The sequence below is a fragment of the Sinohyriopsis cumingii genome, chromosome 5 (genome assembly GCF_028554795.1).
Source record: "Sinohyriopsis cumingii isolate HCF-2022 chromosome 5, ASM2855479v2, whole genome shotgun sequence".
NCBI classification, from domain to species: domain Eukaryota; kingdom Metazoa; phylum Mollusca; class Bivalvia; order Unionida; family Unionidae; genus Sinohyriopsis; species Sinohyriopsis cumingii.
The window spans coordinates 56,697,862-56,719,059 of NC_142965.1; the positions used below are offsets into that span (position 1 = coordinate 56,697,862).

Genomic DNA, 21,198 nt, shown 5'->3' on the forward strand with positions numbered 1-21,198 from the left:
GAGAACTACTGTTACCTCACAAATCCAGCCATCTGAGTTTAAAACATTTTAGCTAAAAAGCTAAAGGTTATCTGTTCACCTAGGTGGTAGTTAGTTAGAGTGATCTTCCCTTGATACTAGGTACCAAATCCCATGAAATTGCCAGCTACTAGTTACGCTTGTGCCAAGTAATACACTCTCTAAAGACAGAGGGGCCTTGCAAAATCCATACAGTCAAGCAGATTGGAAGTTTTCTACCTCAAAACAATATAGAGAATCTTCAAAGGGATGTATTCCCTATAAATTTCAAACTTTTCTGTTCCTCCTATTGCCGACAACAAATTTCCTAACTTTCTTTGTTATCACATTCTTCACACATTTAGGCTCCTTTACATACCTGCATAAGTCATGGTGAAGTCCCCTTACTATTACTGCATCAATAAGTGTGTGTCTGGTGTGTGATACAGAAAACTTATTTAATATTGCTGTGTACTTTCTGCTGAGCCAGGAATCACTGAGTTCAGTTTCTATCTTATCTTTTCTTATTGTCTAATTCATAGTTGTTTATTTGACCGTGGTGAACGATTGCATGATTTGCACAAAATTTGTATATTCATGCACTTGAAAAGTGGTGCTGTGTGAGAACTCCTGCAAATTAGTTTCAGGTTGTGCATATGGAAATATACTCTGTGCAGTATACAGTTTTATTCAGCCATTCGTCCTTTAAGTGCTTGTCATGACATAAGCCTGTAGAAATATTGTAGCTCTTGTCTTGTAAGCTTTCATTAACTGTTTACACATCTGGTTTTCTTGCTTTACATGAATGGTTATTAAACGAAATTTGATTGGCACATTGGGCCCTGTAATAAAATTGTGTCATAATTCAAATCTTTCATCAAGGATACCACTGAAAAGGTTGCTTTCTTGCTCAGAACAGTTCATGATCATGAATAATTTCCCATACTCAGAGTGTAACTATCTTATGAGTTTGAAATTTTTGGGAATATTACACTGCCTTCATCAGCAGCTAATGTTGATCACATGACCATTGTCCCCAATCAAACCAAGGTGATCGCATCAGAGGACAACATATGTAAAAAGAAGGTGAAGGAGGTGATCAAAATACGACAGTGGAGGCCAACATTGAACAAGAATGAGGGGCTTGAATTACCACCCATCTACACCAGTCTCCTCACATCCATTGACCATTATAAATTCATGTAATCAACATTAATTGGTGATAAAGACAGTCACAGTTTACAGATTTTGCCTGATATAGAATGTCATGGTAACTTTTTCTCCTAATGGATATTGTTGTGTCTACTCCATGAGTATCAATAATGATGCTTCAGTGCCTTTTTTATGTGCAGGTTTTTGTGTGTAATACAAAAGACTCATTTATGTTACTGTATAGCTTCCCTGTGGTAAGATAATTACTGATAAGTTTTACTCAGTAGCATCCATAATGTTACAATAAGCGACATATCAGTGATTTTACCTGTATAGGCAGTCAAAAACTGGACTTCCTGCAGCTTACCTGTTTTTAGAACTGATTATTTTCCTTCCTCTTTGTACATGTAGTTACTACAGTAAAACCTGTTATAAGAGACTGTCCCTGCTGCCAAGAAAATAATGGTTTCCCATGACAGGTGGTCTCATAATAGGTTTGTACAAAAAGACCAGTTTCATAGGTCCAATTTCAGAACAGTTTAAAGAAAAATATCCACAATCACTGTACATATATTCTATTGTACATATACTTTAGTCTAAGTTCTTGCTAAAATATTGATCTGAAAACAAAATTATATAGCAATAAAGATATTCTTCTATAATTAAACATGAAGATCATATGTACATGCATTAGTTTATGAAATTGTTTCTGATTTACTCCTTTTTCCTTATAACACCCAAAATTCGTTTTACTGACACTATTTTGCAAGTGGTCTGCTATTTTTCACTTCTTTCAGTTACAATAATTATTTTCTCCAGTGTTAAAATTTGTTGCTTTTTAGTTGGAGGTTCTTCCATTATTATTAAGGTACCAGGTTCTAACATTATTAGTGCTCAGTTGTAATATCTACTGTAAATACAGTTTTGACTGGGCTTTGGGAAAATGTGAACAGTCTATACATGTGCATTGCATATATAACAATTAATTAAACAAAAAAACCAATTATCTCATCCAGAAACATAGTCATTCACTCAGAGGCAAAAGTAAGCAGCTTAATTCAAAGAAGACATAGTTACAGGGATTAACTCGATAAACAAAGTGTGGAATCCGGTTTCACCAACTTGAATGGACAACGGCTTGATGATTGAGATGTAGTCGCTGTAACATCAGGTGAAAAAAAAACAAACATCACAAGTCTTTAACACTATCAATCAAATCCTGTACACATTTCTCTCATGCTGGTTTAATAGGCAAATACCTTATTCACCCCCAGGCAACATGGTTTAACTCTAAAAGTAAAAATATATGTGACCAATACATTAATTTTGGAACTTAAGCAACAAAATATTTGTGACATGTACATTAACCTGGTTTATGGACTGTAATATCTATCGCCAGTAGCTAGAATCCTTCTTTTTTTCTTTTTATGTTTGTTTTTGATCAGAACAATCATTTCTAATCAAGCAGTCTTTGTTACTAATGATTACATATAGGTCAGAGATGTCTATGTTCCTGTGATTCAGTCGTTTATACTGGGTTTACTCATGCATATAAGCTGCAGTACGGCCAGAAACCAGGCTAAGTGCGGGAATAATCTACATTTACTTTAGTCTGGTTTACAAGAGAAACTATAAACCACTATATTTTCAGATATCAGTCGCCAGCTTTTTTTTAAAAATCGGTATAAGTGGTCATTGTTACAGGAATTAAATACAGGTCACTGGAGTTTATCCCTATTTGTGCAATGCAGTCATTCATAACATTGTCAAGGTGCATGTTTTGTCAAGACATTGCAGTAGTTGGTCGCGTTCAGCAAGTAGTCACTCATGACAGAGCATTTATATAATAAAATCAATCTTTGCTTTACGGTTTTGGTTGAAAATGACATGTGGCCATTCATAGCAGAGGTCATACATAACAGGTTTTACTGTACAAGCAACACTTCTGTGGTTTTATAGGCTGTCAAAATTCACCTTCCTATATGTTACTTTCTACTACAATTAATTAATTAGTGTTCACTTCATAAATATTGACAGTGATGCTCTAATTCTACATCTGTGCAGGCCACCCTTTTACAGATATTTATCATAGTGGGTTACTCTGCATCTGTGCAGGCCACCCTTTTACAGATATTTATCATAGTAGGTTACTTTGCATCTGTGCAGGCCACCCTTTTACAGATATTAATCATAGTGGGTTACTCTGCATCTGTGCAGGCCACCCTTTTACAGATATTTATCATAGTGGGTTACTCTGCATCTGTGCAGGCCATCCTTTTACAGATATTAATCATAGTGGGTTACTCTGCATCTGTGCAGGCCATCCTTTTACAGATATTTATCATAGGGGGTTACTCTGCATCTGTGCAGGCCATCCTTTTACAGATATTTATCATAGTAGGTTACTTTGCATCTGTGCAGGCCACCCTTTTACAGATATTAATCATAGGGGGTTACTCTGCATCTGTGCAGGCCACCCTTTTGCAGATATTTATCATAGTGGGTTACTCTGCATCTGTGCAGGCCACCCTTTTGCAGATATTAATCATAGTGGGTTACTCTGCATCTGTGCAGGCCATCCTTTTACAGATATTTATCATAGTGGATTACTCTGCATCTGTGCAGGCCACCCTTTTACAGATATTAATCATAGTGGGTTACTCTGCATCTGTGCAGGCCACCCTTTTACAGATATTTATCATAGTGGGTTATTCTGCATCTGTGCAGGCCATCCTTTTACAGATATTTATCATAGTGGGTTACTCTGCATCTGTGCAGGCCACCCTTTTACAGATATTTATCATAGTGGGTTACTCTGCATCTGTGCAGGCCACCCTTTTACAGATATTAATCATAGTGGGTTACTCGGCATCTGTGCAGGCCACCCTTTTACAGATATTTATCATAGTGGGTTATTCTACATCTGTGCAGGCCATCCTTTTACAGATATTTATCATAGTGGGTTACTCTGCATCTGTGCAGGCCACCCTTTTACAGATATTAATCATAGTGGGTTACTCTGCATATGTGCAGGCCACCCTTTTACAGATATTTATCATAGTGGGTTACTCTGCATCTGTGCAGGCCACCCTTTTACAGATATTTATCATAGTGGGTTATTCTGAATCTGTGCAGGCCACCCTTTTACAGATATTTATCATAGTGGGTTACTCTGCATCTGTGCAGGCCATCCTTTTACAGATATTTATCATAGTGGGTTACTCTGCATCTGTGCAGGCCATCCTTTTACAGATATTTATCATAGCGGGTTACTCTGCATGGACACTCATAAGTTCTTAAAGCAGGACACAGGTGAGTGAGATTGAGGGCAACAACAGCCTCAGCTACAATCTTGCATATCAGAATTATGGACCAATTTTGCAGAACAAAATCCTGTATCCTGTCTCAACCTCAAGAACTGGATAACATCATTCCAGTTAAGATGGCCATGTTCCTTCATGACCGGATTCGGCCATAGAATTCTGATCACAATGGGCTATAAGCACAATTAATCATACATTATCAGCCACTAGAAAATGAACCTCAACAGTTCCATGACTTACATAGTACTGCTAAGCACTTCCTATATATGATGCCCAGCTTACGGCCACAAGACCAAAGAACCCACTTCATGCCAGTTATACAGTAGACTAACCAGCGTAGTGCTGCCAAGCACATCCTATGAAAGATACTAAGTCTATACATGCATTCAAGAATCAGTCAAACCCACATAGTGCTGCCAGGCACTTCCTGTGGAAAATATCCATTTTGTATAGGCAACCTCATGGATCAAATCTTACCCACATAGTACCTCAAGACTGCTTCTGGTATGCAGTGTCAGTTTCCAAGAGATCTCTTCATTTAGCCTCAAGCCTCTGCCACCAAAAGGGAGGCTCTGCTTACCTACACCTTGGGAGTAATGGAATCCGACTCATAAGTGCCACAAGTGAGCCCCCATCCTCAACATTTTTAGCCAACTACATTGCAGGTAGCGCAAGATATATTGGCCTTACTTCCTTAATCCAAAAATGACGAAACATGGCCCTCAGGTTCATGCATTATTATTAGATCTTAACGTGATGAGTGAAACTCTGCCTTGCAAGTTTGGACTGAAGACATTTTCTGCCTACTCCCATTGGAGTTTTGTCATCATTTCCCTACGTCACCTGCTGGGTCATCAGGTGATCATTGTCTACAGAAGAATCTACCTTCTATTGCTTCCACAATCTGACAAGATACTAACATTTTGGGACTGTTAAAGTCCATCATAGGCCAAGCTATACTCTCAACCTTCATCATCTAGTCTCCTCTTTAATGATCAGTGAGATTGAATTTAGAACAAGCCACAAGAGTACATTCCTTCCATCCCTCGGTCTCAACAACAGTAGAGAAATTTGCGAGGCAACCAATATAAGGTTGCTGGGATGTCCTGTAAGCACATGCCTCTGGGATGTAGTCCAATCAAATTGACAACTTCAAAAACCACAGTTCTCTTGAACTAAATGGAGCAGGTGAAGGGAGGTCATTCATTTTTGCCAATGTTTCCAGGACCATATGTAACTCAAATGACATATATCAATGCCCCCATTATCACAGATCCCATTAGGGAGAATCCTCCAATCTTTTGCTACTGAATGGGGAAGATTTACCATGATGTTGATCTGACAGTGGTATCCAGCAGGACTTGGTGTTATGTTCAATGCACCTCTTAAACCTTTCCCCAGAGTTCTTTCAGCTACATCATATGAAGCCCCTTGCTTTTCATTGTGAAAAACAGGCTACCATTCATGGGAAATCAGATATTGGTAATAATTCCCATATATTCTGTACACTTCCTCTCAAGACCATCTACAGGACACAGTGCAAGCTCATAAGTGGCATTCAGGAGGACCGAACTATTGCATCAAGGAAGATCACATCTGATTTTGCACTCAAAAGCGGAAGAGGACAATTTATCAACATGGACAGTTTCATCCTGAATAAATCCCCACACCAATGAATTTGCTTCACATATCAGCTCAAGAAACAGGTCACCACAAAAATTGCTTTTAGGACAGAGATCCAAGTACACCACAAACATTGCATGTAAGATAGAGATCCAAGTACACTTTGCCAGTTTTATAAGAGAAACTAGTCACCACAAACATTGCATGTAGGATAGAGATCCAAGTGCACTTTGCCAGTTTTATAAGAGAAACTAGTCACCACAAACATTGCTTATAGGATAGAGATCCAAGTACACTTTGCCAGTTTTATAAGAGAAACTAGTCACCACAAACATTGCTTATAGGATAGAGATCCAAGTACACTTTGCCAGTTTTATAAGAGATTTTTTATCCTAAAAGGCAGTTTGATTTGGAGGAACTGTTACCCATATTGAAAAAGAAAAGTCTGGGTTATTTGACAGATTTATAAAGATGCTGCTTGATGGCTTCTGCTGGATTTATGTGAGGGAAAATATTTCCCTTTCAAAGCCTCTCCCTGACATAGGAGCCTAATTTACAGTCAGGTTATCTAGAAGCTGTCTCACATACCTTAGAGGACTAGAGATGTTCTCTCTTGGGTAAGGGGATTATTTCCTTCCACCTCTTACATATTCTCCTTAGGTACTAATGATTTGATAATGTATTTAAAGAAGAAACCAAATTTTTGTGTTAAATGTTTCTTGAATAATACTTACCCAATCATGATATGCATACACCTTTCCAGCCTCAATACTGTAACATCTATATAGAGAGCATGTCTTCTTCAGTAGTAATGGACAATTCATAGAAATTGGCCCCAATCCCAGTGTCAAGAGGAGATCACTCTAACTACCACCTAGGTGGGCAGATAACCTTTAGTTTTCTTTAGATGAAATATGTTAACCTGGGAGGGCTGGATTTGCAAGGTTTTGATTAAGTATTATCAAAGATATATATTTTACTTTAAAAAAAGTTGGTTTCTTATAAAATTTTAAAACCTTGTATTTCAGGTCCACTGTTTGATTTGCCTGAATTCCATGACATCATTCTTAGCAATGGACCCATGCCATTGGGCATACTGGAAAATTTAATAGACAACTGGATCAGAGATGTCAAATCAGCAGCAACTATTCAATGAAACCTGGTAACACCTCCAGGAGCACAATCATATCCAGGAAAACAGTTGTGTGATCGAATGTTTGGTCTTTCCACTTTTATATTTTATGACAGCATATTTTGGCCGCTATTTGGATAAAAATAGCAGCCATGTTCAAAGAAAATTTGGCCCGATATCACTGCCTGGCATATGTAAATATTTCATTAAGTATTCAGTGCTGCACAACTGAAGCAAAAACAAAAAACAGAAAAACAGTATCATTATGTATGTACCATAATTTGAAAATTAAAACATATATTTCTAATCAACATCTTTACATTCTGTGATTTGTTTTGAAATGAAAAGTTAGAGGTACTTATTTTATTGTGGGAATTAGCAGCTTAATTGGAGAAGCATCAGACTTCTGGGGTTTGCAGCTATGATACACTGGCCAGCTTGGGTCAGCTGTTATACTGTAGCCATTGAGAAGGCACTTGACTCCCCTCATTTTGGTGCGATATAGCTAATGAAGTTCATAAAGTACTATTAAAGTTGAGAAAAACATTCTTATCATAGACTAGAAACATATTTTATTGCATAAAGTTTTCAACTTTGCATATATATATTAATTTATAAGCACTTTTGCAGTTCTTGTTGTTTAAAAAATGTTTCTTGCACTGTTATGATGTAACTTGTGAATGTTTTATGTTTTTATATGTGAATTATTTAAGGCTTCACTTTGTTTTTTCTTTGTAGCACAAGTTTGTGCTGTGCTTTAGTAACTTCTGTATTATGTGAATGCAGTCTTTTGAGTGACCCACTTTATAATGAACCTTTTGTAATTTGTCTGACAATGAGGCTCTTTACAGCTAGGTGATTTATGCAAGTATGAAAATTAAACTTTTGTTTGTTGAGCAAGACATTGTTTAGATAAAAGCATATTATGTGAATTTAGGTATAAACATTTCAAATCTCATTTGTAGTTATTGTCATACTGGTAGTCTAACTCTAAGATGTCAAAATGTTGGGTTTGAAAGCATGGCAGTTTTTATCCTTACAGGAAAGGGTAGAAGCATTTCATTTGCTGGATACTGGGAATCATAGTTGTGTTATCAGAGCAGAAATGGAAGTTTCTTTTTGTGCCAGTGTGGTGGCATTGTTCAATATCTTTACTCATATGCCTGTGAATTAAAGCTATCTGTAATGAGAAAAACTGTATCATTGAGAAGATATATGAGTTACATCCCTTTTTATTAGGGTCAGGAGTCATTCAGTTTGTTTGTCACAGCAATAGCCACATACTGATTCTTGTGATTTGCTATTTATCACAGGCTATTCCCATAACCCAACTGTCTTTTGATTTTGACAAGTTGAGCAACTGACAAATCCAGATACTGTTTTTGAAGTATTACCAGCTGTTTCCAAGCATAATTTGTACAAGCTGTCCTACCAAAGAGTCGTATGTAGGCTGTCAATCAGTAAAGAAATGAGTTTTTGTCATGGTATACAAAACAAACTAAAATCAATGATTAATTTAAAAATGTCTATATTGTGATTTTGTTGAATTGTGCACATAAGACAAACTTGATACTACTAATAATAATAATAATAATAATAATAATAATAACAGTAGTAATAGAAATATAATAATGATTGTTGGTATTTGTTTGTAAACCAATTTTATTAGGTATACAGATGTACAGAGATTACCTGTGTATAAAGGCCATGTTTGCCTTTTCATATGGTTGACAGGTTTGACTCAGTGTGCATGTGTGTTTACTTAGTGTAAATAGAGGACATACATGAGATTAAACACTAGCGTACTGTGAAAGCACCTCAAACTGGGGATGATATCAGTTGGAAAACACTTAATACCTTGTTGCTATGAACAGATATAGCCCAGAACATTGTAAAAACATTGAACACCTGGTACTTGCTTCATGATTTGGGAAAAACTGGTGATGCACATGGCTGAAACCATGTCATTAGTTGCTTAGTGGAAAACTTAGAAAAAGATCTGTGCAATAAAATTGCAGGTTTCCAAAAATTATTTTCTTCCTTCAGATCCAAACATCAAATGCCAACAGTTCTGTTAAGCTACAAGAGGAAACGTTGGTGCTTATAATGATCCCTGCTTATATGTTAATACTCATACATGTGAGTCAAAAATGATGGGAAACTCAAGTTACAATCATGATGTACATCTTTAATACAGGTAGATAAATCCAAGACACATCATACAAAAGAAGTATATGAAATATGCCATAAAAATGCATATTATCTGCATAATTATCCTACCTGAATGTAAGCTCAGTGTACCATATTTGGTGTGATGGTTCACACATGTAAAGATATCAAAACAGTTTTGAACTGCAACATTGTATTTCTTCAATGGACTATATCTGCTGCATCACATAATTAGCCTACATGCTGTTCTAAAGAGGGAGACAACTCCTGTGCATCTCATAACAGCTCCTGTTAATGACATCAAATTTGTGAAGGAAATCTCACTAAAGCAATGCGCAAAATATAAAATAAACACCAATCTGTACAAAAGTGCAGTGGTTCAATAAGAAATTTTGACATGTTTATTTTTTTCTTTCCCAAATTTGAATAGGTTTTGAATGATAGCAAGAATAGACTGTATGTTTTACAGGACCAGCCTATATACTGTAACTTAAGACTACAAATTCATTAGGAACTATGTAAAACATTAATATTCCTACTCATATAGTCTTTTTAAAAAATCTTTTTACACATAAGTGGCCTACCATTCATAAAACTGTTGAACAGTTTATTTGCATTTCCAATCCAGTAGCAATCAGCAATTCATTACACCATTACAAGGAAATTTGAATTGCCAAATGTGTAATCCATTGACTTGGAAAGTGAATCATGACAATATTGTAACATTAAAGTATCTCTTTCTCAAAGGACAAAATATTGGTAAGTTTTGTAAATATGTATTTTTATTGTATACCTGACTTTTGCCATGCTGAGGGCTGTACCTAACTGATTTAAAAGAAAAATATTGATACTAATTTGAGGTAAAGGCCTAACCCTGTTTACAAGTTTAGAATGCTCTGGAAGTAAACTTGTTGACAATTTTATAGAATTGTTCATTAGAAATAATCCATGTCAAGTGAATCCCAGGCCATTCTGATGCATCTATGATCAGGTACGGGTTTGTATATAAATATAAGTTTTGTAAACAAAGTCTTCATTTCTGTTGTAAGATCAGTTTCCGAATCATCTTCAATTGGGTTTGGATATAATTTCAGTGGAATCATTTATTACAGTTTTTAATAGATGTACTAAATGCTCATTGACATTTTCAACTAAAACTTTGTGATTATCGAGGGCTCATTCAGAGACATGTTAGATGGTATCTGTGGTACATTAACAAATTCAAGACTATTGGTACATCTACATATTCAAGACTATTGGTATATCAGTACAATCAAGACTATTGACATTCATGAAGAGCATTTTATTCATTTGGACATTTGAAAGAGCATTTAGGATTATTTGGGATTTAATTCACAATGCTGTAAGTAACTTGTCACATTATGCTAGGTAAATAAATTGTATGTTAATTTTTGTTCAGATTGTTGGTTCCATTTCCTGTCCATCACATTCTGTAAGACCAAAGAGTCATAACACAAACTGGGGGCTTGTCCAGGATCTGAATTTCATGAAAATACTTTTTTACATTTTGTTCTAAAATTGTCAAAAAATTACATTGACTTTTTTCAGAATTTTCATTGTCACTGATAGAGATTTTGTATCACACATTTGGGATGTCTTTAGTGAAATTAGCAGGTATTCTAAATGTCATCTAAAATGGAGAGCTTTGTTTTGAATCCTACCCAGGAATAGTTGAAGTCTTTGTAAAATGACTAGTTGCTTGAGCTTACCAGACAATATGATCTTTCTGAAGTGAAAGCGTTGCTAACAACACAAGAGATGAAGAATGTCAGATTGAGTGTTTGGTAGGAAAATTAAATTTTAGATGATAATGAATTGAGTTTGATTAGTAAGTCTATCTTTGGTTTACATAAGCAACTGTTGGAATTAAAGTTTAAAAAAAAAACTGATGGAATTTAAATTAACAAAGCTTCAACTTCAGAAAGAAATTATGGAAATGCAAATTCAGAAAGAGAAATAGGAGTTTCAAAATGCAGAGAGAGAGAGAGAGAAAGAGAGATATAAAAATTCAGAAAGAGGAAAAGGAGAGGCAAATGCAAATGTAGAGAGAGGAAAGGGAGAGGCAGTGACAAAACAAGGAGAGAAATAAACTTGCAGAGAGAGAAAAGGGAGAGATAGAGAGGAAAAGGAGAGGAATACAAATGCAATTGAGGAGATAAGCAAATTCAGAGAAGGAAAAGAGAAATGCAAAGAGAGAATACAGTAAAGAATTAAAGAATTGGACCTGGCAGTTGGAGCACAATCATCCACCACCCCCTTTACACACAAAGTTCAGGTTTTGATGTTAGCAGAAATAGTCAGTTACTATAATAGTTCCCTGTTTTTATGAAAAAAAGTAGGTAAATAATTTCCTCACTTTAAAAAAATTGCTGAAAACTTTAAATGGCCCAGAAAGCATCGGACTTCCGAAGTGTACATGTTCAAATCTCAAGTCAACACTTCACAGTTGGCACAATAAAGTACTGATTATTAAGTGGTTTAGGAATGTATCTTGGTACCAGAGGCATATCAACAAAGATAACAGAATTGTAGAAAGGTCAAACCCATTTGAAGTTTGCATGGGAAAAACAACTACAATATTTGATAGGTGGTTGATCAAGATTATGATAACCTAAGACAGCTCATGTTAATTGAAGATTTTAACAATTGCATCCTTATTGGTGTGAAAACCTATCATGATGAATAAAAGGTGGAAGCTTTGGAAAAGGTTGCTTGCACAGCTGATAATTATTCCTTGATTCACAAAGTTTCATTTGCCATTAAGTCTTCCTCTCATTAGTTTTTAAGTTAGAAAAAAAAACACTCAGTCACACATGAATACTTCAAAATCTAGATCTGTCACAATTTAAACAAATCAAACCCCTCTTCCTATATATACTTATTGTAAAATGAATGGGTACCTACTTTCTGATTGAGATAGGTTGCAAAATATAGAAGAGAATAAAGACAGAAATATTCCAAAGCTCTTATTTCTAAGAGGTCAAGGTCATGGTCTTCTAGTGAAAGCAATACATTGGTTGGGTCAAACAAACCCCATTCTGATTCTGTTATGGGGAATAATGGACCATTCATGTTGAAAGGCTCTGTATCACATATTGGTGAATCTACCAAGCCTATCCCTATTAAAATTGTATGGGACACGGGAGTTTCTCAGACGTTTTTTATCAGGTATGTTGCCTCTGTCAAAGAAGTCGTTTGATGTTGAAAGTATTATTGATGGAATATATTATAGCTGTGATAATGTTCCTTTCTATTTTTTTATTTATTTTTTGGGGGCACCAGACAGATGCCCCCCCCCCATCCTAATTACCTTGTTTATTTATGTGTTTTTGTATTCCCCCGGATTTGTTGTAATGTATTGTTTCCTCGTTTTTATAACGTGAATTAGGAGTTCGGGTATTTTTCCAGTCCCTAGTGTATCTATAGGGGAGTATCTCCGAGATTGATTTCACTTTTCCTCTTGGTTAAACTTCCCCTAGTTTATTTTTCCTGTGACCTTGCTAGGGTCTCCTACATCCCATGTTTGTTATATGTTTGTGCTATGGGTTATGTATGCTATATTGTGTTTCTGTTGGGATAGCTTGTTGGATCAAATTCTTGTGGTGTATAAGTTTTTCTAATATATTCCGTGTTCATATACAGCGGAAGAACGTTATTAAACTTTTGTGGATTTGGAAGAAAGGTGATGTCCCCTTAATTTTGAATCTTATTGATTCTTATGAATGTGTTAATCACCTTTCTTAATAAGATAAGACTGAGCTCCAGGAAGGGTTCACATTTTTTTTTAATTAATATGCTTCTCCCCCATGGAGCAGGTCTATCTTTTAATTATAAATATCCCTAAATTGGTCCATTAGTATTAAAAAAAATAATAATAATAAAAAAAAAAAAAAATGTGAAATGAAATTGAAATTGAAATTTGAATTTATTTTAAATTTTAAAATGTATGCAATCAGAAGTCGGATTGCAACTCAAAATAAGTTAAATTTAAATTTATTTTTTTTTAAAAAATATTTTCGGTTTAAAATTATTTTCAAGAGGGTTCCTTTCTAGACTCTTCCATGGGCCTGTTCACTTCGCGTAGCGCCATGTGACATAGCCCCATGGCATCATTATTTGTACTTTCCCTCTTGAGATATTTCATAAGTTAAAATTTTATTGGGCCACAATTTTTAATCGTCTTGACTATAAAACTTGTTATTTTATATAATGTTTTCTTATTAAAATCTCCGTCAAGATATAGTATACTTTGTGGTTTGAAATTGCTATTTATGTTAATTTCATCCACTATAATTTTCCTGTCATTTTGTGTATTTATACAAGTTAACATAACATGTCTCTTACTAAATATATTTAATTTGCACAGCGGACATTTTGGCGGTACTCTGACCATATGCCGTCTCACTGCAACCTCTCCTGTCAACCACGCATCATGCATGTATTTGAAGGTGAGGCTTTGTATTTTCAGGGACCCTAGTTGTGACCAGTGCCCCCATGCATTTTTCCAATTTACATATAATTTCTCCTTTTCTACTTTACTTAGTATATTTTTGGTTATGTCATTTCTAATCCAATTATATGAGAGTTTTTCGTCTAAGTCCTAAAATTCTTTTTTATCTCTATATTTCATTAATAAGTCTTTTATACCTTTAAACTTCCTAGGTGTTTCCAATAATTTCATAACATTATTATTTTTATATATCCCCTCCCTGTTCCGTAGAACGAAACCAAACCAATATATATAAATCCCTTCCCATGGTAATTTAGGATCGTCACTCAGTCGTTTAAATCTGTTTAAAATATTAGTAGTTTTTAAAATTATGGGACTTGGTATCCCTATCCCCCCCAATTCTCTTGCTTTGTACAAAATTTCTTTTATTACATAATGCAGTTTGAAATCCCATATGTAATTAATTATAAGTTTATCAATATTATTTATTATTACATTACTTATATTGTTGGACTTCATTATATAATTAAGATTAACATACATGTATGTTTTGGCCACTTGGGCTCGTTCCATTAGACATAGTGGCGTAAGTGCCTAGATATCAACGTTCTGTTTAATCTCACTTTCCATTTTTTTACAGGTATCTTTCTCTTCGTTTTTGCCAAAGCACACTCCAAGTGCTTTAACGGTATCCTTGAATACATGGGCTGGTATGGTTGAGTTCCTACCACGCCAGTTGCCTATCTCTAATATTTCCATTTTGTCCTGATTTATTTTGGATCCCGATGCTCTTCCGAATTTTTCATATTCCTTTATGAGGTTCTCAAAGGATTTCGGATTCTCTAAAACGTTAGTGCAATCGTCTGCATGTTGTAGCATTTTCACTTCCTCTTTAATATTTGGAACTTTTATACCTTTAATTTCTTTGTTTAGTTTCACACTGATACTTAGCATTTCAATTGCTATTACGTATAATAGCATTGATAGTGGGCACCCTTGTCGCACTGATCTTTTTATGTCAAATTGTTCTGTCATTGCTCCGTTATTTTGAACTCTTGAAGTTATGTTACTATATAATATTTTTGTCCATTTTCGGAAAGATTCTCCGAAACCAAGTTTTTCCAAGACTTTCTGTATATAGTTGTGCTCAATTCTATCAAAGGCTTTTTCCTGATCAAAAAGTACCATAGCAACTTTCTGTCCCTTATTTTGTATATATCTATAATTGCGGTTATACTTAAAATATTGCTTTGTATGTCCCTATTTTTTGGCCCACAAGTTTGATTTATATTGATTATTTCTCCTATCCCCTTTTTAAGTCTATTGCTCAAAATCCTACTCAATATTTTATAATCTGTGTTAAGGAGGGAGATGGGCCTCCAGTTTTTAAGTTCTTCCCTATCCCCTTTCCCTTTGTATACTAAAATAATTATCCCTTCCTTCATTGTTTCCGACATTTCCTTATTTTTTAAAAATATATTATTATATAACCATTCGAGAATGGGCAACAACTCTCTACAAAATGTCATGTAGAATTCTGCAGAGAGTCCATCTCCTCCTGGCGATTTTCCTTTATTCATTGTATTTATACTTTCAAATATCTCTTCTTGTGTAATAAAGTCATCGCAAATATTTTTAAAATCCTGTTTAATTTTCCCACATGGAATGTTTTTTAAGTAATCGTCAATTTCACTATCTGTTATATTTTGTGTTTCGTAAAGTGTAGCATAATAGTTTTTTATATGTTCCATAATTTCCTCTTTTTTTTGTTATTGTTGTTGTTGTTGTTGTTGTTGTGTTTATTTTAATTTTATCTAGTGTTTTAACTCCCCCATTCTTTTTTCTTCCCTTTTATACAATCCCTCTGCTTTCCTGTATATCCCCGTATATTTCCCTGCCCTGATTTCTCTACCCCTACTTTCTATTTTATTTATTTCTTCCAATCTGTTTTTTAAATGGTTTTCCATATCACTATTGTTCTGTTTTTGCAGTAGGTTTCTAATCGCTTCTCTTTCCATTTTTAGTTTCCTACTTTTTAACTTACAGTGTCCTATCGTTATTTCTTTAACTTTACTTTTTAAGTTTTCCCATTCTAATACTATATTTAAATTTTCCCTACTTTTAACGTTATCTATCTCCTTTTTAATATCCTGTATAAAATCCGTATCTTTTAAAATCGAGTTATTCAGCATCCACCTTCCTTGCCCCCATTTTATTCTATTTTTAATTGTAACAGTCATATTTATGAGTTTATGATCAGATACTTTAAAATCAGTAATATTAGTTTCTCTATGTATATTTTCATTGTAATCATTGCAATAAAACTTATCTAAACGGCTTCCTTTATTTATTTTATAATCAAAAGTAAATTGTTTCCTTAGTAAATTTTGTACTCTATAAACATCTGTAAAGTTATATTTCTTAATAAAGTTTTCCATATCTGGTTTAATCCTAATGTCATTTGATGTTAGTTTCCCCTCTCTATCTATGTTATCTCCCACCCAGTTAATGTCGCCCCCTAAAATAATACTTTCTGTTGCATATTTCCCAATATATTTTTCTAAATGTTCTAAAAAAAATTTCTTCTGTTCTGTTTTCGCTGGCATATATATATATTAATTATGTTCATTTCCTCAATTTTGATGTGTATCATTCTGCCTTTAAAAATATCACCTACTTCTATTCTATCCCATGACAGTCCCTTTTTGTTTTTAATTAGAGTTGCTAGCCCCCCCCCCCCCCTTTGATATCTGTATGTTGATAATCATTAATTAATAAGATACCATCTAAGTGACTTTCCATTGTTATTTTTATATTATCCTTAAATCCATTATGTGTTTCCTGTATAAACAGTACGTCATACTTTAGGTCTTTTGAAAATTTAAATATTTTATCCTTATTAATTCCATTTACATTAACAGACAGGAATTGCAAGTTCTTTCCTTCCATTCCTGTCTCTTAACAGGGTGTTGTCTTTTTGTTCCATTACTTCTATTTTTAATATAAATTATATATATTTTATGTATTTGAATTATGTGTTTAATTTGAAATGTCGGGGGGGGGGGGCACTGGTTTCCCCACCCCCCTCTGTTGACCTAATAGTACTTCCATTCTCTATATTATTTGTAACTATCGTTTCCTGTTCAGCATTGATCGTTCCCGTTCTGTTGGATTGGTCTGTTTCTGTTTCCGTTGTTTCCTTTCCAGCTTCCGTTGTATCTTTTTCTGTTTCCATGTCTGTACCAGTTTCATACTCTGATTCGGTGTATTCTTCTTTTTCTTCCTCCTTTTCACTCTCTTGGTCTGATTCTTCCGGTATTTCCTGTCTTATATCAGTCTTTTTCCTTCTTGTCGTCATGCTTAGATCTTGGGGAGATATTGAACTTTCCTTCCTCCTTTTTCTGTTTCTTCTGGGAAGTGGCGTTGAGGGGAGGGGTAAGTTGGCTTCCTTATTCTGGCTATCTTCCAAGCTTCCGAATCTGTTCTCCGTTATTATTCCTCCTTCAGTTTGTAAATTGTGTATTCTGCTTGTTTTGTCGGGACTCAAGAAGCCTTCCCACTCAAGTGTTTTATGCCCCTCAATTTGCGTAATGTCTAATTCTGGCAAGTTTTGGAAACTTTCTTTATCTTTTTCCTCTCTGACCTGCTTGATGAGTTCTAGAATTGCCTTCGCTTGTGCTTCCTCTTGTTGCTTTGGTTGTTGTTGTTGTTGTTGTTGTTGCCCTTGTGATTGCATACTTGGCTGAGCTGCTACTCTGCTTGCGTATGTTCCTGTTGTTTCTGGTGGAAATGTACCTCCCTTACAATCCCTTGGTCCATGTCCTTTCTGGTGACACATTGGACAAAATCTGTCGTTCTCACTCCCTCTATACCATGACTTTAGCTTAAAACCAAGTACATAAAAGAATATGGGGATTTTTTTGGCATCCTCCCTGCTGACATAAATCAGTCTGTTCCCTGGTTTTATAGGAGCAAAGCCCCATATTGTTCCTTTCTATTGTGTCAGTTGGTATCAGACTTAGCTTCATGACCTATGACTATTGGAATAGTGCCTTCTTTACCTATGGAGGGTATTCATTTATTACATGGCAGTAACCTATTGGAGATAAGGCTTGGGTTACCCCAATTGAAACTGACAGGTCTTGTTTGGTTCAAAAGGTCGATCATGCTGAGAAGGAAGTCTCTGATTTGTATACTGCTTTTGCAGTTACAAGAGTTATGGAAAGAGAACTCTTACGAATAATGTCCAACAGGAAATCATTCCTTTAGCTGACATTTTGTTAGTCAGTCTTTTAATGAGGTCACTTTTGCTCCTAGCATTGATCAATCAATATATATCCATCACATTGATCATTTGACTACTCATGTTTTTTTCTTCTCAATCAGGTGACAAAAAAATAAAAGCGCTCATTGTCGAACAGGAACAATATCCTGATGATCTCCCTGTTTGTTTGAGAGTGCTATTAACGAAACGGAAGACATACAATTACCAGTTTGTTGTTTGGTGAAAAATGGGTCTGTTTGAGAACATAGAGACAATCTGAGTTACCATTTGGTGACGACTGATCATTGAGTTATAAAATTATTGTTCCGAAGTATATTGACAGGAAATTCTTAGTCACATCCATGAACTTCCATGGCTGATCATTTTTTGGGTCAACTTATCACAAAATCTTGTATCATTTTATTGGCCAGAAATGAAAAGTGATGTTTCTAAATGCTGTAGATTTTGTGATTCTTGTAAAATGGCAGGAAAACCCCGATCAGAAGATACTGGAGGCTTATTTGCTACCAATTCATTAATGTTAGCAAACCATTTAGCAGAATACCGGTAGACTGTGTTAGTCTCTTACCTAACACCAAGTCAGGCAACTTATACTTGCTGACCATAATGTGTGTGTCCTAAAGGTTTCCAGTGGTAATTCATTTGAGAAATGTAAAAACTAAAACCATGATAAAAACTTTAATAAAGGTTTTTTTTTCACTTGTTGATCTTCATATGGTCCTTATACACTTGGAAAGAAAGTGATATAATTAACATTCCTGAAAGGCGGAAACATAAACAGGTTTGCTATATAAAGATGCTAATCAATATTTTGGTTGAGATTACCTTGTTAATTAGTCAATGAATTAAGTTGTATCTGTCACTTGTAGTAAGGATGCACACGATATATTGCAATCTGACTGTAATGACTTTGGTTTAACCAATCTTTGGAAGTAAGAACTATTTAACATTTTGGGCCAGAAACTTTCAAACCTACAACCAAATGAAAAGATTGAACTGAAAACGCTGTTATATGAATATGATGCTCCAACACAAAAACAAATATTCAGCGGTTAAAGAACATGATAATATTAGGTCTAGACAATTGTGATTCGAAAATTGAGGACATCTTCTACATTTCCTGGAGAGACCACTTGAAATCCATTCAGTGTTTTTCGATCGACGCAGTAATGAAGTTCTCATTGTTTATTTATGTACAAGTGAGTTTAACCTAGCTTACGTCACATGTTGGGTATATCGTGGGACAAGGTAACGTTAAACCAGATTAAGTTAAGATCATGTCCATCTCTGAATTTCCAGCGCCTGTTAGTATAATCCAGCCGGTGTGTTGAATGAGTATTTTTTGTCTTCGAAATATGGTAAGCGTTGCTATTACTAGTGCAGGGAGATGCTGATGTAATTTCAGATTGCAAGTTCATGTTTGATTCAACAGGGCACAACGGGGGTGTTTGACAAAGAAGACAGTAGGTGTGGCATAAAATAGTTCTGGTTGTTTATAGGTTGGCGATTTTCATTCAGAAAGTAAGGATTTTTGTAGCCATGGATGTGTCCGGAACATTGTTTTCTACCAGTCTGTGGCATAAATATTTTCTCACGCTCGTGTTTGTAATGTGTTTCACAGCCATTTTTCTTTTAAATTAGACTACAGGTTGTTCCTGCCCCAAGTGGTGCCCGTTAAAAACAAATAAAGAAATAAATCGCTCGTTGGCCCAGGTGCATCCAAGTTAAAGAGGCACAGTAGAATGGAAAGCCAGGTTCACTTGGACGCATGTTCGAACAAAATTTCAGATAGGCGCAGGACACCTGTCTTCAAAGAGAGGGTTAGCGTACATCTTTGGTTTTTCATTTCTTGCGTGCATTAAGGTGTCATGTGTCAGCACTTGTTTGCTTACCAACCGACTAGAAATGTATTAGCCTCCTCTGCATTAATTCTTTGTAAATACTCGAATGGGCGCACGTGAAATTATATAAAGAACGAGCGAGCGACTCTTGTTATTATTCAGTCGTGTAGAATACGAGTTAGTAACCAAAATAACCATGAAGAGAAACCACGCAGTGAAACAAGGCGAGGTGACTTGAAGCTACCAACGAATATTGTGATACCATTTTACCAACACCAGCACTATGGACTACCATGTTTATCAGAGAAAGCACTAGCGACAAACTGGAGCTAGAGAACTGGTGTAGAGAGAACAGCTCTACGTTTGGTGTGGGACGATACGAATGAGGAGATCGACGAAAAGGATAATTCAGGAACATGGGAGACGGTAAGGACGAGAAAAAATAAGATACGAAAAGAGACGGGAAAAGAGGTACGTCAACGGGCTATTGACTACACTGTACCCCGTTCTAAATAATCGAGTCATGGAGCCGAGATGTGCATCTCAAATCCAGTACGTCGAATTGATGAGAATCTCGATCTTCACCTCTACATCAAACCTCTTGGATGTGGGTTTACAGCAGGCGCTTGATGATTCAAAGATGCCCAGCTAATTCATCAGAGCAGTTAAATATCTGGTACGGATATCACTTATGACTATTGCCTTTCTTTTTAGTGATCTTTGGCTTTGATTTAGACATTCTTTGTACTGGTTAAACGAAATTGTTTACTCCTTTTAATATGAGGATTATAATGTAATTCTCTGTGCCTATTTCGGTTACAGTGCACAGTGAGTAATTACTTCCAGTGCATAGTGAGTAATTAGGCACTGGTACTGTACCTGAGGTGAGAGCTGTGATCCATGGTACGTTGGATTCTTTATAGTTCAGCTTATCCAACGAATGATGTATAATCTATGGACATTAAATTCAGATGTTTGGGGTGGATGGGTTACTTTTGACACAATGAAACGTTCAGTAATGAAAAGTAACTGTACAGAATACAATGAGCGAAGTTGGGGGGGGGGGGGGGGGGCAATATGTATTGAATCCAACAAACCGTTAAACTACCCTGAAAATGTTAATAAAAAAGACATATCTTCCCTTATTTTAGTGACACCAAATCCGAGGACGGCGTGACGAGATGGTTTTGTTTTCAACCATGACG

General features: G+C 35.5%; 1 protein-coding gene across 1 annotated transcript in view; it reads left to right on the plus strand.

The window, feature by feature from the left end:
• LOC149799223 (uncharacterized) overlaps positions 1-7,538 on the plus strand; it is a 132,826-nt gene extending 125,288 nt beyond the window's left edge. Inside the window, exons 33-35 of the mRNA XM_089958168.1 lie at positions 3,214-4,441; positions 4,958-5,137; positions 7,124-7,538. Of these exons, the coding sequence (XP_089814294.1) occupies positions 3,214-4,441; positions 4,958-5,137; positions 7,124-7,251 (1,536 nt within the window). The 3' untranslated portion in view covers positions 7,252-7,538. The remainder of the gene's footprint in view (positions 1-3,213; positions 4,442-4,957; positions 5,138-7,123) is intronic.
• Positions 7,539-21,198: the final 13,660 nt, after the last annotated feature.